This window comes from Chinchilla lanigera, unplaced genomic scaffold (genome assembly GCF_000276665.1).
Source record: "Chinchilla lanigera isolate Chin_1 unplaced genomic scaffold, ChiLan1.0 scaffold00101, whole genome shotgun sequence".
In the NCBI taxonomy this organism is placed as follows: domain Eukaryota; kingdom Metazoa; phylum Chordata; class Mammalia; order Rodentia; family Chinchillidae; genus Chinchilla; species Chinchilla lanigera.
The window spans coordinates 6,849,479-6,875,796 of record NW_004955502.1 but is presented as its reverse complement, the minus strand read 5'-3'; the positions used below and the strand labels follow the sequence as shown (position 1 = coordinate 6,875,796).

The following is a 26,318-nucleotide window of genomic DNA, read 5'->3' as shown; positions in this document are numbered from 1 at the left end:
AAAGCTGTACTTTACAACTAATTGAAATCCTATTTTATTTTAAATATCCCTAAATGATTGGTATTTCATCAATGTGTTCTGCAGTCATAAGATCACACAAAATATGTCCTATCATTTAGGAAGGCGAGGTAGTTGCTGTCAGTGGTGGGACATCGGAAGAGGAGGAGAGAGCATGGCACAGTGACGGCAGCTCTAGGTAAGTGGCTGCATTTTTATTTTTCTGAGTGCTGTATAAATCTTTACAAAACTTAACTTTCGGGTTTTTAGTTTTTTACTGGCAACACATTTCAGAACCTCTTTGCTTTTAAAGTTCTTCAGAGATTTAGTTGTCCATAACTTTATGACATTTTCTCCTTTTTCTGTCAAACCATCTCCACAGAAAATAATTTTGGCTGTATCTACCAACTTGGAATTATATCTTCTGAATGCTGTTACTTAATACTGAACTATAAAGCAGTTTCATTACCGTTTAAGTATCAAATAATGAAATTAATGAGATCTTACAAAATTAACTATCTCATAAAATTGAATTTATAGTATTGAAAATATTCTCTTCCAGCAATGGGATAATGGGATTAAGCTTTCCTTTTTTTCTATTTTTCCCATCCATTTGACCATTGCAAATGAAGATTTCTTAACTCCTTATGTTGGAGATTGACATTGTTAAATGATGACTGTGGCTGGCCTTCCATGGTCTTAGTAGCCAGAAGAAATGTAGCATTTGGGGGTGATAATTATTATTAGCTTCTTACACTTATTCTACCCTTCACTGGGTTTATGGTAGAGGTACCAAAGAGAGGATTAAGTGTGGAGTCTATCAGAATTCCTTGTATTAGTTCTAGAATCAAGATCCTTTCTGATTCCATGGTAGTAATTCTTGGTAATGGTATGCAAGTGCCTGTGGTTATACCTAGTAGTGTTTTCTGTGTTTAAGACAGGCAGGGCAATGAAAAGGAAAAAATCACTTACTTCTGGCTCAGTGGAGATATAGAGTATCTCAAACCGTGTGATGGTGCAGCAGTTCCTGAGTTGAGAGCCAGTTGATGGCCTTAGCAGTTGAGGACATTTGTTGTGAAGAAATTGGGCTCTGGAGTTTATTGAACTGGCAGCAGATCTTAAGATCTAAGTAATCCAGAGAGTGGCAGTTGTGGTATGGCAGGTGCCATTTGCAATTTTTTTGGGCTAGGGTTTGTGTAAATAAAATGCTCACAAGTTGAAGAGAGCTATGCTAGAGTAGAATACCTAGAAAGATTTTTGTAAAATTTTAAAAATCATTTTAAATTTCATAATAAAATCATTGTGGAAATCACTTTACTTCCTTGGTTCTTATCTATAGTGATTCTTCTTGGAAAGATTCAGGTTAATGCCTGTATGGAACATTTGAACTGGGAGAGGGGCAGTGGTGGTATAATAAAACTGCAGAAAAATATCTGTTTCATCAGTGTTCATGTTAGCACTATTTTTAGAGGTTCTACATCACTAAATTATTACTGATTTTTTTATAGTATAATTTAGATCCCTGTAAGGCATTTGTATTTGTGAAACTATGCAAAGTAAGTAACATAACTGGATTCTTTATTTTGGCATGTCAGTTAAGTGAGACACTTCTATGCAGGTGAACTGAAAAGAAATGGCGAACATGACTGGTAGGCACATAAAGTAGTAAGGACTGTTTTTCTGAATTGTGGCATGTTTTAAATCATATATCTAAGAGGTAGGTAGGTGAATAATTTTACCTAAAATTTCTCCTTTACACTATAAGTGAAGCTTATAAACACAACCTTTCCACTAAGGAGGCACACTTCTGACCCTGCCAGTTCAGTATGTGGTTTCTAAGAGAATGCCAGTAATGTATCATTGGCTAGAAATTCAGCTTCCTGCAAGAAAAGAAATCCATTTGTCTCCTTAATTTGATACCTGCCATGTCCTTTACGATATTTTTCTATTGTCAGATAGGAAGAAGGGTGACACCCCTATTCCTTATGTTTATATGCCCAAAAATATTTTTGATTCGAGCAAAACATAGAAATCAATATTTTCCTTCTGCAGATTGCTGAAGGTATTTTCACCCAAAGCTATGACCTTATTTTATCTTCAGTTTTTTTTGAGATACTTAAAATATACACAATTTTAAGAAACTTTCAAAAATGAGTAGAAAATATTTTTTAAGTATGTATTGTTCTGTTATTTCCCTTTATCACTTATAATCTTTCCCATTTTATAAAACTAAGTCTTAAAATATATCCTATGTGTGCATTTTAAAACCCCTTCTCTCTTTCTAGTGACTACTCCAGCGATTACTCTGACTGGACAGCAGATGCAGGAATTAATTTGCAGCCACCAAAGAAAATTCCTAAGCATAAAACCAAGAAAGCAGAAAGCAGTTCAGATGAAGAAGAAGAATCTGAAAAACAGAAGCAGAAACATGTTAAAAAGGAAAGGAAAAAAGTTCATGAAGAAAGAGATGGACCAACATCACCAAAGAAAAAGAAACCCAAAGAAAGAAAACAAAAGGTTGGGGGTTTTTTTTTGTTTAATTTTATTTTAAAGAGAGTAGTAAAAGAAAAAAAAAATAGCAGCATACCGACATCACAAACATAAAACAAAGCAAGAACTTTAAAAGTGATGCAGAGTTTCAAAACAAAATGATAGGAACTAACAGTAGTTGTTTTATTACATGTTGTTACCTTCAACTACGTTGCTCAGATTACCAGATGTAAGAATGGAAGATTATTCAAACCATTAAAGAAAATAAAAGAATACACCTTTGTCTGAAGGGCAGTTGGCTAAAATCTTAGCCCAGTTTGTGGGTTTTCTTTTTACTCGGTTGGTGATTTCTTTTGATGTGCAAAAACCTTTAAATAAGGTGAGATCCTAGTTGTTGAATCTTGAAGTATTTCCTGTACAGTTTGGTTTTTGCTCATGAACTCTCTGCTTACTCCAGTATCTTCAAGATTTTTACCTACTTTCTCTTCCAATAAATTTAGTGTTTCTGTTTTAATATTTAGATCTTTGATCAGTGTTAACTTTCGTGCATGGTGAAACACATGGGTCTAGTTTTAGTCTTGGGCATGTGGAAAGCCAGTTTTTCCAGCAGCAGAGGCTTTCTTCCATTGTACATGTTTGACCCCTTTATCAAAGATAAGGTGGCTCAGTGTGTTTGTAGTTGTGTTTCGATCTTCAGGTCTTGTTTTTTGCTATTGCCATGCTGATTTTATCCCAGTAGCTTTGTAGTATAATTTCAAGTCAGGAATTGTGATGCCTCCTGACTTTCCTTTGAGGCTGAGGATTGTTTTTGCTATTCTAGGCCTCTTCTGGTTCCAGATAAACTTTAGGAATGTTTTTCTCTAGATCTGTGAAGTGTATCAATGGTATTTTAATTGAGATTGCATTGAAACTGTACAGTAATTTTGGGAGTATGGCCATTTTCACAATGTTAGTTCTTCCTATCTGTGAGCATGGAATATCTTTCCATTTTCTGATATCCTCTTTGATCTCTTTTTTTCAGAGTACTGTAATTTTCACTGTATAGACCTTTTACTGTTGTTAGATTGATTCCTAAGTATTTCATCTTTCTGGATGCTATTGTGAAAGGTGTGGTTTCCCTAATTTCTCTGTCAGTGTGTTTGTTGTTTATGTACAGGAATGCTATTGATTTTTAAGTCTTGACTTTCTATCCAGCTATGCTACTGAATTTGGTTCTTAAGTCTATAAGCTTTTTGGTGCAGCTTTGGTGGTTTTCTGTGTAGAGTATCATGTCATCTGCAAATCATGATAATTTGACTTCTTCCTTTCCTATCCTTACTCCTTTTATTTCTCTCTCTTGTCTAATTGTTTTAGCTAATATTGCCAGAACTGTGTTGAATAGGAGTGGTGATAGTAGACATCCTTGTTTTGTTCCTGATAGTAAAATGAAAGCATTCAATTTTTGACCATTTAATGTGATGTTAGCTGTTGCTTTGTCATAGATGGCTTTGATGAGATTGAGGTAAAGACCATCTATTCCTATTTTCTATAGGGTTTTTATCATGAATGAATGTTTGACTTTATCAAAGGCTTTTTTTGCATCTATGGAGATGATCATGTAATTTTTGACTTTGGTTCTATAGATAATGGTGTATTACATTAATTGATTTGCATATATTGAACCGTCCCTGCATTCCTGAGATGAATCCTTCTTGGTCATGGTGTATAATCTTGTTGATGATTTATTATATTCTGTTTGCTAGTATTTTTTTGAGAATTTTTGCATCTATATTCATTAGGGAGATTGGTCTGTAGTTCTCTTTCTTGGTTGAGTCTTTCTCTGGTTTTGGTATCAGGATAATACTTGTGTCCAGGAAGGAGTTGGGGAGAATTATCTTCATTCTGCTTTGGTAATTCATATGTTTTTAGAAATCTTTCTATTTCCTCAGTATTTTCTATCCTATGAGAGTAAATATTTTCAAAAATAGGTGTTGATGATCTTCTGAATTTCTACAGGATCTGTAGTGATTTTGCCCCTTCATTCCTTATTGCATGTATTTCAGTTTTTTCTCCTTTTTTTTGATAAGGTTGGCTAGGGTTTATCTATCTATTTTTTCCAAGAATCAACTCTTAGATTCATTAGTTCTTTGTATATTTTTTCATCTCCATTGCATTAATTTCTACCCTGAGCTTTATAATTTCCTGTTCTTTGGTCTTTGGGTTTGGCTTGTCTTTTTGTAGAAGCTTGAGATGCAGCATAAAATTGTTTATTTGTGCCCATTCTGTTTTCCTGAGGTGGGAATTCACCGCTATAAATTTCCCTCTGAGCACTGCTTTCATTGCGTCCCACAGGTTCCTGTAAGTTGTATCTACATTTTTGATTGTAAATAGTGTTTAATTTCTTCTTTAATTTTATCTGTGACCCATTGGTTTGTCAGGAGGATGTTATTTAATTTCCATGTCTTCATGGAGTTTTTGCGATTTCTTTTGCCATTAATTTCCAGTTTCATTGTATTATAGTCCAGTAGTACACATGGGACAACTTCAGTTCTTTTGCATTTACTTAAGCATGTTCTGTGTGCTAGCAGATGGTCTATTTTAGAGAGCATTCCATGTGCAGCTGAGAAGAATGTGTATTCTGATGCTGTTGAATGGAGCACTCTGTAAAGGTGCACTAAGTCCTTTTGTTCGCAGTTTTGGTTAAGTTCTATTATTTCTTTGCTGAATTTTTGTCTCGTTGATCTATCTCTTTGTGACAGTGGGGTGTGAAGTTCTGCTATATGCTGGGTGTGGTGGTGCACGCCTATAAGCCTAGCACTCAGGAGGCTGAGGCAGGAGGATCGTTGTGAGTTCGAGACCAGCCTGAGCTACAAAGTGAACTCAAGGCCAGCCTGAACTGCATAGTGAGACCCTGTCTCAAAAAGACCAAAGAGAAAAAAAAAAAGTTCTCCTGTTATGATTGTGTTGCTGCTTATTTCATTTTTCATGTCCGTTAAAATTTGTCTTATGTAGTTGGATGCCTCTGTATTTGGTGCATAGATGTTTATAATCATTATCTCTTCCTCTTGAAGTTTTCCACTCACAAGTATGTAGTGACCTTTCTCTCTTTTGATTATTCTTGGTTTGAAGTTCACGTTGTCTGCAAACAGAATAGCTACACCCGCTTTTTTCTGGGTTCCTGTCACATGGAGTATTGTTTTCCATCCTTTAATTTTCAGTCTATGAATTTCCTTTTGAGTTAAAATGTGTTTCTTGTATACAGCATATAGTTGGGTTTTGTTTCTTAATCCACTCTGCTAGTCTGCTTCTTTTGGTTGGTGCATTGAGACCCTTTACATTGATGGTTATAACTGATAGATATTGGCTTCTCTTTGTCATGTTGTTTTCCTTGTTGGTTCCTCTTGTTTCCCTCTGTTTAATTGCTGGCTTTGCTTGGTGATTCCTTTCTGTTGTTCCTGAAGTTTTGGTCTGTTCTATATCTTCCTAGAATATCTTTTAGTACTCTTTGTAGCATTGGTTTGGCACTCATGAATTTGTTCATTTGTTCCTTTTCATGGAAATATTTTATTTCTCCATGAAATTTCAAGGGTAGTTTTGTAGGGTACATCAGTCTGGGTTGGAAGTTGTTTTCTTTCAGTACCTGAAATACTTCATTCTAAGTTCTTCTTGACTTGTATGGTTTGTGTTAAGAAATCTTCCATGATTCTGTTGGGCTTTCCTTTATAGGTGATCTGTTTCTTTTCTTCTAACAGGTTTTAATTATCGGATCTTTGTTGAGTTTCTGCAATCTTGATCACTATATATCTGTGTTTAGATATATTTTGGTTATGATTAATTGGAATTTTATATGCTTCACTTACTGTAGGTCAGATTTTTTTTCCATGCCTGGGAAATTTTCTACTATTATTTCTGCAAATAGTCTTTTTATGACATTTGTGTTGACACCTGCTGTTTCGTTGATACCTATTAATCTTACATTGTTTTTCTTCGCTTCTTGATGCAGTTGTTGAATTGTTATTTCCTGCGTCCTTGTTTTTAAGAGGTCCTTTCTTTCATGTTATTTAGTGGCAGTGCTGTCTTCAAGATCTGAAAGTCTATCTTCAGCTTTGTTAAGGCGGTTTTGCCAGCTTTCAGTGGAATTTTTACTTTCCTGGATATCTGTTTGAATCTGTTTCGTGCATTCTAGTTCCTTTGTATATTCTTCACCCACAGTTTCCTTGAGTTGTCTGTGGTCCTCTCTTTTCTTGTGAATGTCTTCTTTGGATAGGCTGAACAATTCTTTTATTTTTGTTGTCATTTCTTTCTTTACCTAACATATTATTTCTGATCTGATGTCTTCTATGGCCTGATGGAGTTGTTTTTTTACTTCAGTTGCTATCATTTCAGAAATTTCAGGTGTATGACTTCCAGGCTTTTCTGTGTTGATGTCTCCTGGACTTGTTCTGGTTGGTGTGGAGGTCTGAGATTGCATTTTGCTCCTTCCTTTTGTCATTTTCAAAGATGCAGAGGTTCCCTGCAGCTCAGCTTACTCCCAGGATTGTGTGAGAGTGGCAGGGTCAGGGTCTGAAGATCCTCAGTGTTCAGCGTGGCTCCTGTGCTGGTGTGTGTGGCAAGGTGGGGCCCCAGATGCTCACGAGACTTTCTTGAACTCAGTTGGCTCCCCAGGCCATTGGGATTGGATTGGGGAAGTTCACTGGAGTTCTTGAAGCTGTCTGGGGTTCAGCCTGGGTTCCACAAGGGTGGGGGGATGCAGATCATGGTCACCAAGGCTTCACATGTTGCCTAGAACTCAGCCCACTTCCCATACAGGCAGGGGCGGGACGCAGTTGAAGTCCCTGAAGCTGCTGACCCTGTCCTGGTTTCACCTGGGATCCCATGGGGGTTCAGGTTGTGCTGGGAGTGAATCCTGAGGTCCTAGAAGGTGACCAGGGCTTCTCCTGCCTCACACGCTGGTCAGGGAGGCGCAAAGTTGGCTTACTGGGGTTCCTGAAGATGTCCAGGGTTCAGTCCAGCAACCACAGTCTCACTAGGGTTGGGGGCAGTGGCGACCAAGGCCCCAGAAGATGAGAAAACTTGTCGTACCTGATGGCAAAGCAGCTATGAGTCTATATTGGGTAACATAGGCTTGTTATAACACAGGTCCTCTTTGTAAATTTACATAGTATGTGAGCCGGAATTTTTCATTTGTTGGGTCCATAAATAGTATTGCTTGATTATGCCATGTTAAGTCTCTGGGTAATTTGAGAGTAAACAAGTATTAGTAAAGAAGTAAAAATTACAGAAAGATTAATCAGCTCTTACAAAATTGAAATTTTTTAAATAGGGATTAAAATATGAGATGTTTTATTTTTACTGTAAAGTACATGCAATATGAGGGACATATTTTCTGCTCTCTAAAATACTACAATGAGACTCATGTTTTGTCTTAAAAAACAGAAGGCAAATAACATTTTTAGAATGTCACCTTTGCCGACAGTTTTTTATTTTCTATTTTGTTAGTGCTGGTAAAGGTAGTCTGAGCCATTTTTATATAGTAAACAGATTAAAGAAAACTGATTTAGCCATATATCTAGCCTATAAGGTAAATAATCTTTTTTATCTCAAGAAATTTCCAATGAATTTTAGAGATTTGCCAGTGGTAAAGTCACTTGGAGAATATAATTCTTTGGTCCCAAGAGTATAAGTTGTTTCACCTGAGCCCTGTTGTTCAGTGATATCAGAAACAAATACTATACCATGGGTTCCTTCATGAAGTGGTACATTTTAGACTGCTGTTAACAGTTCAGCATATTTAAATTTCTCTTTCACTGTGCAACTGACTTTAATAATGTTAGGATGCTATGGGCTGTATCTTTAAATTTAAATTACATTTATGTGCCTTTATGTGGATCTAACAGGTAGAATTGTTATTTAATCTTTAGGGTATATCAACACAGTATTTCCTTTCCTAAGTGTAGAATTGGAAAGCAACTGAAAGATCTTTAAGTGATTAATCATATTGCATATGTGGGAAAAAAATGAGTATCTTTTCCATGTGACTTACTCTTTTTTTAAAGGCAGATATAGAAAATGCCAAGTAAAAGAATTCTTCAGAGATTCTGGGAACTTCTCTTACATGTAGATAACATGTCATAGGAGTTCTGGATATGAAGTCAGCAAATATTTATCAGGTGCTTACCATTTATGGGGTAATATAGTAATATGAGATACAGTGTTTATCTTAAAGTGATGCTTCAGTGTCCCAAAATAAAAACAGAGAAAATGTCTCAGGAGCATGTGCATCCACTCTCTTCTCATCTCTATCCTTTTTTATGCCAAACCACCTGAGATTATTATTCCTTGTTTTCTCTTCCATTCAACATCAATCCTTTCAAAAAAATCACTGTGCCTCCACATTCTAAATATATTTGAAACTTGGCTCTTTTTGCTACTTGTGCTGCTCTTATGTGGTGTGGCTAACATGAACTCTCACTTTAATACTGTAGTCACTTCTGATTTGTTCTTCTTCCCATCCATTGCTAGTGTCTAGTCTATAAAACAGAAATTGATGACCCTTTTCTGTACAGTGCTGGCTACTCTATTCCTGTAATCTGAAAGCAGCTGTAGACAGGGTAGAAATGGGTGGGTGTGGCTGTGTTTTGATAAAAAGGTGGTTTATAAATACCAGTCAGCAACCTGAACCCTGGACTGTGGACCATGATTTGCCAATTTATGTTCAGATGTATCTGTAATTATCCTCGTAAGATATAAGTCAGTTCATACCACTCTCTTCCTAAAATTCTCCAATAAACTCATCTCCCATATAGGAGGTACCAGTTTTTTACTTGTCCCTCGTTCTCCAAGGAGACAGTACTCCTGATGTGTTTGAGAAACAGAACAGTGTGGGTTATTAGGAACAAGAGAAGTGTGTATTTAGGGAAGAAACTGTGGAAGTAATTGCTGCAGTGCCACAAACCTAGTGTTCTAGCTACTTAGAATGCTGAGACCAGGAGGGAGGATTGCAAGTTCAAGGTTAGACTGGGCAGCAGCATGAAATAAAACAAATGTCCTACTGAAAGTAGTGTTCTCTGATAATCACAGTATGGCATCATTTCTTCTTTTAATAAATTTATATTAACTGTTAGTGGTAACTGCTATGTTTTAAAATGCAACAATAAAATTTAGAAGCCATAGTGTACAAACATTAAATCACAACATTTTTAAACAGTTGCATAAAGTTTCGCTACATATAAGTAGTATTAGATATTAAAGTCTTTTAGTCAGTTTTTCCTAAATTTGAGATAACTATAAAGACCATTGTGGGTGAATAGCAAAGTTTAAGTGTTTCTGAGAGGCATAGCTTTGTTTTTATCCTTGAGATAAGGGAGCTGGCTTTACAACTTTGCGTTTGAAATAAAAACCAGATTTGGGCGGGGGGCGGGGGGAGCGGCTTTAAATGAGCCAGGAGTAATGAAATGGGGAGTTACAAGGGGAGAAAAGCATTCTCAGACTATTTACAAGCATGGAAATAATTAACCTACTATTTCCTATAGTACCACCTAACCATATGAGAATATCTTACTCAGTTCTTACTAACCCACTAAGAATGTGATTAAAAACTTAGGTATGTCTTGATTTGTTATCTGGAGTGTTGATTATATCAGTAGTACTCTGAAGGAGGAGGAAGTTCCCCTGGATTATACTTCAGGTGCTGTGATGATACGTCTTACAGACTTTTGTCAATGTTTGTTGACATGGTTTTTCTTGTTCTCTTTTTATCATTGATTTGGAGAAATTGAGTGTCTCTGTTGCCACCACTGTTTTTTTTCCCCAAGATTTTTTAATGCTAAAGAATAAAAGTTTCATAGAGATCCTTCGCAAAACACTTTTTTCTGTGTCTGTTTCGTGTTTTTATGGTAATACTACTTGATGATATTCCAAACTTTCTTAGAGATTGGCTGTGGGAGAACTCACTGGCAATGGTCTGACACTAGAAGAATGGCTGCCTTCAACATGGATCACAGACACCCTTCCCCGCAGATGTCCATTCGTACCACAGATGGGGGATGAGGTGTGTACACTTTTTATATAGTTAATAACCGTGAACATTTTTTATAGCTACTGAAACTCAGCTCTAGAAGAGTGCAGCAAGTTCATAGAAGTGTCTCATTCTCAGCATTCCTAAGTGAATAGTTAAGACAGTCAGGAAAAACCTAATAGTAGTCTTTTTTAAGACTACTGTAAATATTTGCAGTAATTTAAATATTGTAAGAAAGGACATATTGTTGGCACTTTTAAAAACTGGCATTTATTTTTAATAAGATTTTATTGCTTTTTCTTTCTAATTTAAAATATATTTTATCTGTTTAAGGATTAGAAAATATGGTGGGTCAAAGAATGAATATTTTCATTTAACTTTATTTCAAACAATGTTAATTAATTTACATATTCATAATTAGTTTCCCCTAAAGATCTATAATGTTAGAATAGGAAGTTTGGATGGGAATAGGGTGAGGAGCCAGGAAACAAACCCAGGACTTCCCATCTGCTAGGCAAGCACTCTACTGCTGAGATATAGTCCTGGCACATACAGTGTTTGATTTTTAAGAAGTTTTCCACATATGTATGAACCACTTGCCTAAAAAGATTAAGAACAAAAGTTAGTATTGGAATTTCTGTAGCTCAAAGGTCATTGGATTTTCTCTGAAAGATTAGCTGATAGCCTGTGGCTTAGAAACACATCCAAGGGGCTGGGGATATAGCTCAGTGGCGTAAGCACCTACCTGGCAAGCACAAGGTTCTGAGTTGGATTCCTGGTACCAAAAATAAAAAAAGGACCAAAGAAAAGAAACACCTCCAGATTTTAAAATTGTGACTTTACTTATTTTTTAGGTTTATTATTTCCGACAAGGACATGAAGCATATGTTGAAATGGCCCGGAAAAATAAAATTTATAGTATTAATCCTAAAAAACAACCATGGCATAAAATGGAATTACGGGTATGATATTGACTTATTACTAAAACAAAAGATGCACTTACAGATTATGGAGAAAACTGTATCAGGTGTTACTGTTTTCACCCTAAGAAGCTCTTCATGAGAGCAGTTTTAACAGGAGTAGTCCTAGAGCATAGGTCTTTAATTCGCAACCAGAGAAACACAAAAGTGACAGTTTCTGATCCCCAATAGTTTATAATTTGGGTACAAAATTTAATTGCAGTGAAAATTAGATAACACTTAAAATGTAGATATTTATAAATTTGATTATCTCTAGATTTATCAGCAGTAGTTCAGAATTATCTAGTGTTCTTTGGAAGAGTGGTGGAAAACTCATTGTATTTTACAATTTCAATGTAACCTGCAGATTATAAAGTACACAAATCTTAAGGACACAGCTCAATGATTTTTTTTACATATACACAGAATAATTGTCACTTGGATTAAAAGTTAAAACCAAGAAATGTTTTCTGGATTATGTTTAGGAATAAATTTATGTTTTAGTTTGTAAAGATGATTTCTTAATTTCTCTGTTTTAGGAACAAGAACTGATGAAAATAGTTGGCATAAAATATGAAGTGGGATTACCTACCCTTTGCTGCCTTAAACTTGCTTTCTTAGATCCTGATACTGGTAAACTGACTGGCGGATCATTTACTATGAAGTAAGGACTGTTGAAAGAGACATATTTCTTAGTATTGTAGATTTGTTTTTTAAGGTTCAGAGAAATTTCTATATATTGTAGGTACTTCTAAGTATATGCCATAAATTAATTGGTTTCTGTTTGTAACTAGATACCATGATATGCCTGATGTTATAGATTTCCTAGTCCTGAGACAACAATTTGATGATGCAAAATACAGGCGATGGAACATAGGTGGGTGATTTAAGAATGAAAATACTTTAGTTGAAAACATTTTTTCTCTCATAGGTGGTAACTGTCTGTTACAAGATTATAAAATTATTATGAAACTGTTTCTTTTAGATGTTTTTACATACTGGATTAATTCAAAAATATTAATAACAATTTATATTCAGAACCTGAAGACCCCTTAACAAAAAGTGTATTAATTTAAACTAGGACTAAAGCTGAACCAGCTCTTACTATTATATTTAAAGTTAATACTGTAAACTTTAAAATTACAACATTTTCCAGGCATTCAAATGATGCATTAACTTATATACAAATAGGTGTGCTATTATTAAGTAGTTCTGTTAAAAATCAAACAAGGCCACTGTTTGTCATCTTGGAGTGAAGCATTGTATGTATGTAGGACATAATTTGCAAAATGCAGTGATAGATGTGCCATCCCCATCTCTTTAGTGCTGTTGGAAGGTGCTGGCATGGTTGCAGAGGGCAGAGAGTAACCAAGGAATGAAAACTGTGAAGCCTGTTACTTAGGAGATAGTATAAAGTAGGAAAACCAAGAAGAAATTTAAGGTAACAGTCAAGAGCAGTCTCAGGATAGCATTTGTCTGTCAAGTCTAAGAAATAATGAATCCAGAGGATCTTGTCCTTTGAGAGAGAAGTTTTCAGAGGAAAAATAAAATGAGTTCTTATCAAACAAGTTTGAGTTAATTTGGACATTGAATAGTGTCTTTTACAGCTTAAACTGGTAGAAAATGTGTGAAGATATAAATTCATAGAAAACCAAACAAAATAGAAAGCAGTTATTAGAAGAAAACCAAAATTATATGAGAGGAATTATATGCTATTTTACTTAATGGCAAATGTTATTTACATTTACAGTATTACATAATAACACTAAATAGATAGTATAACACATAGGCCTTTTAATACAGTTAATTAGGAATACCAATACTTGGTAACAAAGTAAATCAAGATTTCAGATAAATAAGCATCACTTTTTTCATTTAGATCTTATAAATTTTTTGTGTGTATAGATTAACATTTCTTCTGAAGTTTTTGTCTGATGGATCTTTTATGTCTGAAGAGAGATGCTTCCACCTCCAAATTGCCATTTAAAATTACACTAGTATTAATTTAGCCTTTTCTCAGAAATATTTGGAGCTTACTCTTTGCTTGTCTCTTTAGTCTGCAGCTATTGTTGATCGTGGTTAAGCATTGATTATCAAGTTCATACTAAGTAGCAGAACACCATCAGTGTGTGAAGGAGCATAGATATATCTGTGAAACTTATAGTAAACTGCTTGTAATCTCAGCTGGTCTGGAGGCTGAGGCAGAAGGATTGCAAAACCAAGGCCATTCTGAACAACTCTGTGAGACCCTGTGTCAAAATCAAATAAAGAAGGGGTTGGGAATGTACCTCGGAAGTGACATGCTTGTCTTACAGCATGCATAGGACCTGGATTCAATAGTATTGTCTAAGTTTAGTGTTACCAATATTTATTAAGGAACATCTTGAGACTTTAGTAATTGTGCTTTTCTCTTAACATCTTGTGAGACTGCTTAACCTTGGATCCAAATGTATATCCACTCAGAATGTGTAAATGTATTCTGTTGACTTCTTCCTGGGTCCGTTTTTCCTTTTTATCAATGTATTTTTTCTGCTGTGTTTCTAATTTTTCATTTATTTTATGCTATATGCCTTCATTTTTAAATCATTTCTGTTTAAAAACATGAAGCATTAAGTACTTTTTATAGGTTTAAAAATGCAGCTGTTGGGCCCAGGTTGTAGCTCAGCAGCACAGCACCTGCCTGGCAGGTGTAAGGCCCTGAGTTCAATTCCCGTACCAAAAAAAAGCAACTGTTTCAAATTAGTTAACTTAATTCATTTTTCCTTAGCTGTGTGTTAAAAATGAAAAAACAAATTTTAATAGAAGGCATTACTCAAAACCTACTAAGTGTTAGACATTGCTACTTTTCTAGATTAAAAAATAATTAATGAATTTAAAGTCACAGACTATTTGAACCCAAGTATTTTAGACTCTTGCCTGTGCTAGCCAGGAAAAAACTCAGTAAGTCATACTATAAAACTCAAGAAGAGGATAGTACTCCATAGAGTAAGAAATTGCCTTCGTTTCTGGACGACAGAGCCGGAAGCTGAGAAGATTTTAAGAATAGGCTGTAGTACTGATAGGTTAGTAGGTCTTCATGAAAAGCAATTTAATATGACAGTCCTAAATTCAGTGGGAGAAGGAGATACAAGGTATGTTCCCTGTTTTACAAGGGTTAGTTTCTGGTTTTGTTTGATTCAGTATGAAAGGGAGAATGTGTGTCTATGTTACTACTTACAAGTGGTTGAGGTGAAGGAGGGTGGGTTGGGTTTTTTGCATCTTTTGTTTTGGGGCTGGGTCTTCACTGTTGGTTGGGGAAACCTGTATATAGAAAGTAAAAGATTAAAAATGAACTGTAAATATTTGTTTAGCAGAAGTTACCTAAGCTGTATTTTTTTAAAGAAAAAATTGGACATAGTCATCATGAATTTAAAATGACTGGTAAAAGTACTTTAAGACAAATCTGAATTTCTCCCTACCTAATGAAATCTAAGAAAAGGAATTTGAAATGGGTGAGTCCCACCAAATTGACTTAGTATTGCTTGATAATACCTTTGCCTCAAATGATTTTACATACCTTGGGAAAATGTAGGTCACTTTATGTTTTACGAACTCATACAAGCAATTTAAGTACCTAGAGTTAATAACAGTAATCATAAACTTCAGAGTAGTGAGATGGCTTTTGTTCTTTTCTAGGTGACCGTTTCAGATCAGTCATAGATGATGCTTGGTGGTTTGGAACCATTGAAAGTCAGGAACCTCTTCAGCCTGAGTACCCTGATAGTTTGTTTCAGTGCTATAATGTCTGGTAAGGAGATACATGCTGTATTTTTAGTTAGGCCAGGCTTGCTTTCAGTTTATTCTCCACCTAGTAGTAAAGGGATGAGGTTGCTTCTTTTTAAACGCTGAAGCAATTATGTTTATAAAGTGATTTTATAAAAATTGCAATATAGACTTCAGATTTTTTTTTAATAAAAGATTTTTCCTTTCCTAAAGCTGGGACAATGGAGATACAGAAAAGATGAGCCCTTGGGATATGGAGCTTATACCTAATAATGGTAAGTATATGTTAAGCTTTTTGCATGCACGTTATGGAGTTAATTTCTTTTTTTTGTTTTTTCTCCGGTACCAGGAACTGAACTCACGACCTTGCGCTTGCCAGGCAGGCGCTTTGCCGCTGAGCTAAATCCCCAGCCCCATGGAGTTAATTTCTTAAACAAGAAAACTGGCTAACTTGTTATAAGACCAAGGGTTATTGTGAAGATCAAATAGAAATAGAAAATATTTACTAAGCAAGTGTTTCATGTACAGCTGTTACTGACCCTGGAGGTTGGGGCTGCCCAACAGTGAACAAGATGGATATAATTTTTGCCTATTTGGAATTTGTAGTCTTAACAGGATTGAAATTTATTATAGCAAGAATGGAAAATGTTTTATTCATTATGCGTTCATTTATGAGCATATAGAAGACTGAAGATTTTTGTAACTACAGCAGAATACGTGAGTGTAACATCATAGTTAAGGGGTTGATCTTGGAATCAAACATAGATTTGCATTCTTGCCCTGATAATTTGTATACCATCTTGGCAAATTCCTTAAAGTCTTAGAACCTCAGCTTCTTGGTGCTCAGCCTTTGATTATCTAAACAAATACCTTTCTTAAAGGGCTGCTTTGAGAATTAAACAGCATCATCTGTGTAAGTGCTTATTGTAGAGTCTGACACCTTGGAACATCTTATACAAGGCCAGACACACTCAGGATTTGCAGAGTAGCTGTCGGCAGTGAGTGTGGCATCCTTATTGTGAGAAAAGGGAGGTGTGGCTTAATATGGAGATTGCTTTTTTTAAAAAAACTTGGTAGTATTTTGTTTCAGTTTTCAAAAAATACTTCGATTTGTATGCATTTAAAAATAAAATTAACAAATTAATGATTGTTTATACAGAATGGGATAATGGCATTATACGTTATATTTTATAGTCTATATTAGAATTTTTTTAGCTATATATTATTTTTGCTATCAGGTAAAAATCTTTTAAAAACAAGTTCTGATTTGTAACATGGAGATCATCATTTTTAAATGAAATTGCTAAACAATGTTCTTTAAAAATTCAGACAAGAGAAAATTATTGGATCAAATAAACCCAGCCAGGGAAACATTAGAAATGATCATGTTGATATTCTTTGTATAAGAGTAACTCTTTGCAGAAATTATCACTGACAAGTTATCACCATGTTTTTCATCTCACAGTTAAATTAGCTGCTGAAAACTGCAAAATATCTTAAATCAACTTGTAACCATGTTGCATGGCTTATCTTAGTAGTCTTGTCTCTTTGTGAAAGTTGGAATTAAAGTCAGTGAAGTATCTGGGAGTTTGTGAGTTCATTGATTGTGCTAATACAACTGCATATGGTGGGAGGGATGTTGTTTTTCTGCCTGGATATACATCCATATGCACACATAGAGTTTAGTTACAATATGAGGAAGAATAATTTTAGTTGTACACAAATGATGGCTTATTTCTCTGATGAACACTTGCCTAAAGGAAATATTACCTAGTATATTTGTAAATTTTGTGCTATCATTATCCTCTGTGTTTCTCTTAACTAAAATGTTAAAATTCAGACATGCATAAAGCATACCCTTCATCACTTTAGAGCAAAAAGCATAAGAATTACATGTCATCATTTTCTGTGTTCTTGTATTAGAAAATTTGAAACTTTGATTATTCTTGAAACAAGGTTTTTTTTGTTTACATTGACTGTGTTTATCAGGGTAAATATGGCAATCATAAGGTGATTTAGAAAACTCTGAGCTTTGTTTTTTTTTTTTTTCAAATGTAGTGCTGGGAATCATACTGAGGGCCTTCTACCACTGAGCCACGTGCCCACTCCTGCATTTTTTTTTTTTATAGAACTATTTTCTCTTTCACCTGTAATTTAATTATAAGGCAATTTTTTGCTATGATTATATGGAAAATGATTTATAATGGTAATACTTTTCTTTAAAAAATTGAAATTTTATTGACCCTAAATGGTATTTTCCTTTATGAAGATAATATATTTGCAAATCTTTAAAAAAAGTTATACTTTGATTTTGTGACATCAGTTCTACTTTGGTCTGTAGCCAAATCACCCTGAACAACCCAATCTTGTGTGATCAATTCTCTTTATAGATAACCTAAATACTAATTACCAAATGTTTTTGCTGATCTGCTTTCCTATCTATATTTCAGCTGTATTTCCTGAAGAACTAGGTACCAGTGTTCCTTTAACTGATGTTGAATGCAGATCACTGATCTATAAACCGCTTGATGGAGAATGGGGTACCAATGCCAGAGACGAAGAATGTGAAAGAATTGTTGCAGGAATAAATCAATTGATGACACTAGGTAAATAAGAACAACACATGAGGACAGGGGAAAAGACAGAAAACCAACTGAAGGAAAACTACTGTTATTTGAACAATTCTTCCTACAGTACCATGTCAGTGGTCTTCAGACTTTGTTTTTCCCCTAGTGATGGGGAAACCAGGCCTTCGAACTAGACTGTGCCTCCAACCCTTTTTTATTTTAGTACAAGGTCTTGCTAAGTGGCCTACACAAGTCTCAAATTTGTAATCCTTCTTCCGCAGTTCTGGGATTACAGACATGTACCACCATACCTGACTTCAGACATTTTTAATTAGAATCTTCTGAACAAAGTCTTAAGTAAGACTTAAATATCTAAAATGGTTATAAATGGAATTCTTCTAACTGAATATCAGAGCTAAGTGCCTCCCATAAATGACAAAAATATCTGAAAAATCTGGATTCTTCACAACCTGATTTGAAAAGCTTTGACGTAGTCAAGGTGACATGATGTGCATTGGAGGAGTGTTGAAAACTAAATTTTAATTACTTGGATAGCTGAACCAGTTAAAGACAGAGAAGAGGGGATGTTAATGGATTTGCCTCATTAAAAGAAAAGAAAGAAAGCAGTGACCATGAACATTGATTTTTCGGAACTCTGGATTTCCAGAGTAATTGCAGGCTTAGTGTAGTTTATAGCAGCTTACTCTGGCAGTAAGGAATCAGCATCAAAGAACCTAGGAGAAATTAAAAATTAATACAAGTAAGAAATGATGAAGTCATAAGATGTTAGTGTTTTCAAATGTGAAGGACAAACTGGTTCAGGTTAGGTAAACATTGTATCACTGAGCTGCATCTCCAGCCCTTGATGTGTTATGAAATGGTACTACTTCATAAAAAGTTTTATGAATAAAATCTTAAGTGATTTCATCAATATTTATAAATACAAAGTAGTTTTACATGTGAATGAGCAAAAAAATGGGGTGTGAGTTTGTGTTCTTGTTACTCTGTCAGTCTGTTGTGCTATTTATTGATGATTGAGTCAAAACTTCTGGATTATCTGACTTCACAGAATAATGTTGTGATAAAGTGGTTGGCTTTGCTGAATGTCAAAGGTTATATTTGAATGAAATATGTTACAGTGTTAATGATAAAACAGCTTTTAAAAAAAGTACATTGAGGTATGATCAATCATTACAGAAATGTGTGTGTTAATAGGTCACTTTTAAATGTCATTTCTTTATCCCAGTGAATCTGAATAAAAAATCTGTAGAATTTTGCATTGTAAACATATGCATAAAAACTCAAGTAGAATTCTTTAATTTCTTTAAACATAAAATTTTTAATTTATTTATTTATTTTAGATATTGCCTCAGCATTTGTAGCCCCTGTGGATCTGCAGGCTTATCCCATGTACTGCACTGTAGTGGCATATCCAACGGATCTAAGTACAATTAAACAAAGACTGGAAAACCGATTTTACAGGTTAGACAATTTGATTTTGCTACTACCAAAGGAAGAGCATTAAATGATTCTTTCACCTGTTTATTGATCTTCAGTAGCAAAGTTTCTCAACTATGTGTATACAAATACTACGCATATAAACCACCTGGGGGTCATGTTACATGTAGAATCTGATTCAGTGGGTTGGAGTAAAATCTGATACTCTACACTTCAGATAAGTTTCCGGTAATGACCGTAGACTAGACTTGAGAGCCTTTCCTGGGTGTGATGTGATATGATGTTGATGGTCAACTTCGTTAATACGATGTTTTATAAAGGAAGTCAAAGGATTTTCTCCTAATTACGTATTAGACTATTAGTTCATAGAATTTTTTTTTCCTAAAATACCATAAATTGAATATTTTAATTTGCTAATGTTCCACATATACTCATGAAAAACAGCATTAGGAAAGATTAGTTTTTCATAATTGAAGTCTAGCATAAAATAGAACTCTAGTTAATAATTTCAGTAGGTATTAGTATAGGCCTTAGAAGATGGAAAACCACTGCAATAAAGAAAACTAAGCTGTTAGGCCTCAGATTTTAAAGATTTTAATTTTTGGGGGGCGAATTTGCTGTTGCATCGAGAGTAGGTCCACAGCATTGAGATGAGGAAATCCCTTATGTCAGCAACGGCAAACCCTTTAGAGCTTTCAGTGATAAAAACAGCCTGCTGCAGCACACATGCCATAGGTTTGTCACCACTCCCGTATGTCATATGTCCTGTGTGTGTTTCTCCCAACCATCCTACTCTGAAGCGTACTTCTTTTAAGTGTTTTCAGTATCACATGTTGGAAGTTGAAAGACAAAGTGGAGTGGAAATTCTTTTTGGGTCGGGGGGGGGTACTGGGCATCAAACTCAGGACCTTGCACTTGCCAGGCAGGCAGGTACTTGTGCTACTGAGCTACATCCCCGGCCCTTGAAATTCTTTACTGTGTTTCTCGATCCTAGATGCTGAAGCTTAGGATTTACATCTAGTGCTTACAAGATGGAACAGGACATAAGAGGATGAGAGAGACAGTGACTTACTTTCTATGTACTAGTTGTTGGGCAGCCACTAGATAGATAAGGTGCTAGCATCTCTTGATATTGTTGTAAATATACTTTTTCATAGGAATCCTGCTGAACATGTTAATTGCTAAAGTGCACTTCATTTTAAATACATTATAATAGCTTAAGTAGCCTTTTTTGGCATTAGCCTTGCTTTATGACCAATTTAAGGAAAAAAGTTGAATCCATATATACATATATATCACCTGTTTTACAACATGATAATTTAGTTATAAGCCTGAGTTAGGTTTTTAATATGATGATGCTTTTATGTAGTATTTCACTGTTGGAAAGGGTTTTTTTTACCCCCTCTTACAGTTATGTTTTTTCTGATACTTCTAGAGGACCTGCCTCTTAAACAACTACCTTCATTTTGCCTTGGTAGTATGTGTTACTCTAATGCCTTATAAGATAGTTTTCTATGTGATACACTGAAGAGGTATGTGACTATTAATAGAATAGTGCCTTGTGAGTCTATTTGAAATACACAGAACTTTTGTATGCTTGGGTATCTCTATAAAATCACATTTCTGACTGCAAATTGTAAGATTTTCTCAGTATTTTTTTTATTAAGTTTGGCTACAACTGGATGATATTCTTAGGAGTCACTTTGGGATTTTTCTTTGAGGAATTATAAAAAAAAATTTTTAGCATTGTTTAGAACACACTTCTTAGTTTTCTTATAAATACATTGTATTTTTATATCTGATAAGCAGGCTGTCAATTACCTTTTCATTTATATATATCATTTGATTAGTAATACTACAGTAAGATTAAAATTGCTTTATGTGGAGAAACCAGAGGTGCTTATTGTAAAAAAATGGTACTATACATGAAAAACATACAAAGCTAGAAACTGAAGCTTATCTTCTGCCACATCCCTTTTGACCTTCCCCTCCTGAGAAGGCGGCACTACAACATAACCTGTCTTAGTCCAAATACTTTATGTGCAGGTCGACAGTATTGCTCTTCACTTTGCCCCTGATGCAAATCGGGGTACACTTGCTTTGCAAATGGCTTTTTAAGATGTGAATGATATGGTTGGCTTGAGACTGCAGTTGAAGTCAGAATGTCTTAATTTTGTTAGGTACATATACATCCAAATATGAGGAAGCTAAGACTTTACGTGCTTTGTTTTTAAAGGCGAGTTTCTTCCCTAATGTGGGAAATTCGATACATAGAGCATAATACACGAACGTTTAATGAGCCAGGAAGCCCAATTGTGAAATCTGCTAAGTTTGTGACTGACCTTCTTCTACACTTCATCAAGTGAGTTCCTTATGCTTACTTACAACAGTTGGCACTACTTTGTAAATATAAAATAATTTTGAATGCTAAAATATGAAAAGACAATTATTATTTATATCTGTGATACTATGTTCTTTCAAGTAACGTAGCTTGTCTCAAAATAGAAAGCCTTTGTCTAAAGAAAAAAACATTTAAACCAATTATCTATTGAACATGTGACATTTTACCTTTATTAGTTCTAAGCCAAATAATAATCTCACAGGTGAGGAGAATCATATGCATACTTGAGGGAATACTTGGAAGTTAACTTGCCTGAGGTCACATGATAAATTCAATGTCTGCCATTTAATTTGAGAGCTTTTATTTTAATAGTATATTGTTCCTGTCAAGTTCATGAATATTTAAGTCATTTAGGACAATACTGAATTTAACTTTGAAAATTCTTTGTAGAGTCACATTTATTTCCTCATTCACTGATTCCATATCAGCAATGATACCTACAAGCTAAGGACAAAGCCCCTTTCCTTTTACCTTGTGGATTTTATGTAGCCATAGAATGATTTGAGTCTTCAGAATTAAAGATGGAGACATGAACCATATACTTTGGTAGGGAAGATTCCTCAGATTTAATTTTTTTTCTGATGAAGTAACAATTATTTTAAATGTTTACAGCTTTGTTACCGTTTTATTCTTTCCTTCCTATACCCATCCCTGACCCTAGTTTCCCTTTTGTGAACAGTTTCTTCTTATTTCACAATACATATTGTACATTTTGGTCCTTATGTACAGTTTTACTTTCTCACATCAGAGAGACAGTGCATGTCTGATTTAGTTCACTTAAGAGTATCGTCTCAAGATGCATCCAATTTTTACCTAGATAAGTTTCAAGTATATCTTTATGGATGAGTAGTACTTCATTGTGTTAAAAAGAACACATCTTTTTCATCCATTCCTCAATTGATGGAAATTTGGGCTATTTGCAAGATTTAGTTATTACAGACTATGCTGCTGTAAATATGAGTACACATACACTGCTGAAATGAATGTGATCATTATATGTAAATTGTACCAATAAACTTAATTTTAGAAAATTAGACCCAAAAAAACTCACATCATTTTTAGGAAGTCAAATAATAGCTTACTCAGCCTTTTGCTAGTTTATTCTCTAAGAAATCTTAGTTTCCAAATAGTTTTGGGGGTTTTTACTACCCTGCTTCAGGGAAGTTAATAATTGTGAATTATCCTCAGAAAACTCTCCTGTCTGTAAGTTTAAGTGAGAAATGTATGTGTGTATATCTTTTTTTTTTCTAGATAAGACTAGAATCACACAGTATAAAATATATATGTTTCAGTAAAATAATTTAGTTGAAAATTTTTCACATTTGGAGTGGTGTAAAAAAGTACCTTTCAAACAATTATTTTGAAATACTTTTGAAATACAGATTAATATAATATCCAAAGAGTCTATATGATATATTTCTAAAAATAAATCTCTAGGATTTCTGAGATGTATGTTATTAGTCACTTTCAAGGTGGGACGTTACGTATACAGCCTCAAAATTTGATCATTGTACTTTTTGTAGTTACTTGACAAAATTTCCGCAATACAAAGTGATATAAGTATTTGCAGGTAGAAAAGACTATTTTTACCCTAATACAGTTTCATGGGGTAGATAATGTGAGGAAAACTGATAGTGAGCGAATCAGTGGTGTAGATGGAGATAGCCACTTGTTACAGGGGAGATTTGGTTGCAGGGAAGCAGTGTGTTAAAATGATGTAGAAAAAGGTAGATACTGATGGATTCAGGACAAGTGAGGCGTGAAGAAAGCCGTTCCAGGAGTAAGGAGTAACATGAGGTAGAAAAGTTAGTGTTATTTAGTGCATTGTAATTGAAAGTGGCAAAATAGAGAATGTGTGTGTATAAATAGTAGAAATACAGTACTATAAGTAGACACCTGGTAATGGAGGACTTTGAGTGCCTGCCTGAGGTACTGGACATTAAAAGTATGGAATGAGTGTGATCTCTAGAAAGAGAGACATGATTTCTAGGAACAAGAGGATGTTAAAAGTGTTTTAGCCTGAAAATAATATATTGTGCAGTATCCTTAAAAGTACTAATTTGACTGAAAAATCTAATATGAATATAGAGAGGAGACAAAAAGCATCAATGGCAGGATTGGCTGTTTACAGCTGACCAAGTAAAAAGGTGATCAGGCATAATTTATGGAAATGAGAAAAGTATAGATCTGAAGAGATTTTAGAGGATAGAACTTGCAGGAGTTCCACTGTGACCACTGATTGGATTTTAAGAAGAAATCAAAAGGGTAGAATAATGAAAATGCACCATTCAAATGCTATAAGGATTATATGCTAAAGAAAAAAATTAAAAAGTGAAGAGTAGGGAGAAGTCTGTTAAAGTTAGAGCTGCAATTTTAGGTGATAGTATTTAGAGAAAATGACTAAGGAGAAAATACTGTGGAATTACGTTTAAGGATGAAAGGATTGAAACACAGAGGGTTTATTAACTTTACCTTAAAGGCTAAGGAGTAAAAGCAAGGGCATCCCAGGGACAGCAGTGACTGAACAAGACCTCGAGGATGTGAGGCTTCGGTTTGGTGTAATAAAATAGACCGGAGTTTTAAGGCTGTTAACTCTACAGTGCACGTGGGGGAAGGAGCTGAACAGGTGTGCTTAAGATGTATTGGAGGCAACAAATTGAGAAAATCTTTCACGTTTATCTTAAAATCTGGCTTTTAGGAATAGATTTTAAAGGTAACAAATCTCATGGCTCTCATCTTACTATGTATTACCATTTAATTTTTATTTAGAGATCAGACTTGTTATAACATAATTCCACTTTACAATTCAATGAAGAAGAAAGTATTGTCTGATTCCGAGGTAAGTAATATTTCACTATGATTACTATATTGGCGTTATGTTGTATAAAATTTACATATTACTTTTAGATAAAAGCTGTTAGAATAATTTTTTTGCCAATCATATAGTTTACTTTTTTATAAAACACTATTCAGAATTTTCTTAGTAGTGGCAAAACATTCTTTCAAACACAGGGAGACTTTTTAACTAATCAGTAAAGAACTTCAGTGTGTGTGTGTGTGTATATATATATATATATATATATATATATATATATATAGTGTATTTTATGAATTTGAGTATAATGTTGAGTACAATAAAATCTAGAATGTTTTAGTATTCTGATATATTCTTGACTCAAAGGAAGAAGAGAAGGATGCTGATGTGCCAGGAACTTCTACCCGAAAAAGGAAGGTAATATGGATTTTGCTTTTGAAGAGAATTAAATTCATATTTTATGTATTAAGAGCTTGATTTTTACTCTTAGCAGTTTTAAAGGCAGATGAAGTATTACTTTCAAATCAGTTTAAATCATAAAATGCATGTGTTTCAGAAGTAGACATTTTCTTTTATTCAAAGTACTATATGTCATAGCTTGACTATACCTAATTTGAAAATCCAGAATTAAAAAACGTTTTGAGCACTAACTTTTAAAAACCTTCGGATTTTAGATTGTCTGTTTTCAGATTTTTGAATTAGGGATATTTAGCCATTATACTGTATGTAAATATTCCAGATCAGGGTCAGTGGGCACTCCAAAACACTTCTGGACCTAGTATTTCAGGTAATGAATATGCAACTTGTACCAAGACTGCAGTAAAAGTACAAGTTGTATTGTGTATGTGCTATTTTACTAATGTATTTGAACGTTTTTACTTCAGGATCATCAGCCTAGAAGGAGATTACGTAACAGAGCTCAGTCTTACGACATTCAAGAGTGGAAGAAACAATGTCAAGAATTGTTAAATCTCATATTTCAGTGTGAAGATTCAGAGCCTTTCCGCCAGCCTGTAGATCTTCTTGAATATCCAGTAAGTATTTTTCAAAATAATTTCCTTACCTGTTTACTGCTTTTTTTTAAATACATATCAATTTGATTGTTTCATCCATTTTCTCATTGTTTGGTTATATAGTTAATCTAACCTGAATAGTGTGATAAACTGCAAAAATGCCCTGAATTAAGTCTACAAAGAAGTAAGTTAATTATCATAGCTCTACTCCTAACAGTTTTCTGATTTTGAGCTAGTCACTGAGTTTTCCCATCTGGATATAATTTTTACTAATTCTTTTCTCACACACGCATCATTATCTAGAAAACAGTAATACCTACTTCTCTATAGATTTATGTAGATAAGCATATATAAGTAGTAGTTTTAAATGGTGGCATACTACATAGAAATGTAAGGTGGCATTATTATGTATATTCAGGTATTAGGTATAATGTTTATGGAATGCATTGTAAAAAGTTGAATAAACATTATCCAAATATTTTAGCATGTAGTCACAGCAATCAAAATTAAGCCCTAGAGGACTTTTTATTTATTAAGTTACTAAAGATTATATGGTTCAAAAAACATTCTTGGTTTCAAGTGAAAATTTAAAAGTGTTATAACCTAGATAGGATATCCTCAGACTTCATTATTTGTTTTTTAATTTCATAGTGAAAATATTGAAGTATCATCAATTGGTAAACATCATAAAATGACTTACTGTCATTTCAAAAAGGGAAGCACACTCTTAAATGTGTAAGAAATATTTAATTCTAGATGTGAAGAAATTATATAGAATGCTGTACACAAAGAACTAAGGAGATGAAAAGTCTGAAGGAGATTGATAATAGTGCGTAGAATGAGCCTATCCAAAATATATC

General features: G+C 34.3%; 1 protein-coding gene across 1 annotated transcript in view; it reads left to right on the top strand.

Moving 5' to 3' along the window:
• Phip (pleckstrin homology domain interacting protein) overlaps window positions 1-26,318 on the top strand; it is a 109,643-nt gene that overhangs the window by 75,995 nt on the left and 7,330 nt on the right. Inside the window, exons 20-33 of the mRNA XM_013505816.1 lie at window positions 120-196; window positions 2,283-2,514; window positions 10,397-10,516; window positions 11,338-11,445; window positions 11,982-12,106; window positions 12,237-12,319; window positions 15,118-15,229; window positions 15,418-15,479; window positions 17,655-17,810; window positions 19,133-19,253; window positions 21,466-21,591; window positions 24,400-24,469; window positions 24,812-24,862; window positions 25,330-25,479. Of these exons, the coding sequence (XP_013361270.1) occupies window positions 120-196; window positions 2,283-2,514; window positions 10,397-10,516; window positions 11,338-11,445; window positions 11,982-12,106; window positions 12,237-12,319; window positions 15,118-15,229; window positions 15,418-15,479; window positions 17,655-17,810; window positions 19,133-19,253; window positions 21,466-21,591; window positions 24,400-24,469; window positions 24,812-24,862; window positions 25,330-25,479 (1,593 nt within the window). The remainder of the gene's footprint in view (window positions 1-119; window positions 197-2,282; window positions 2,515-10,396; window positions 10,517-11,337; window positions 11,446-11,981; window positions 12,107-12,236; window positions 12,320-15,117; window positions 15,230-15,417; window positions 15,480-17,654; window positions 17,811-19,132; window positions 19,254-21,465; window positions 21,592-24,399; window positions 24,470-24,811; window positions 24,863-25,329; window positions 25,480-26,318) is intronic.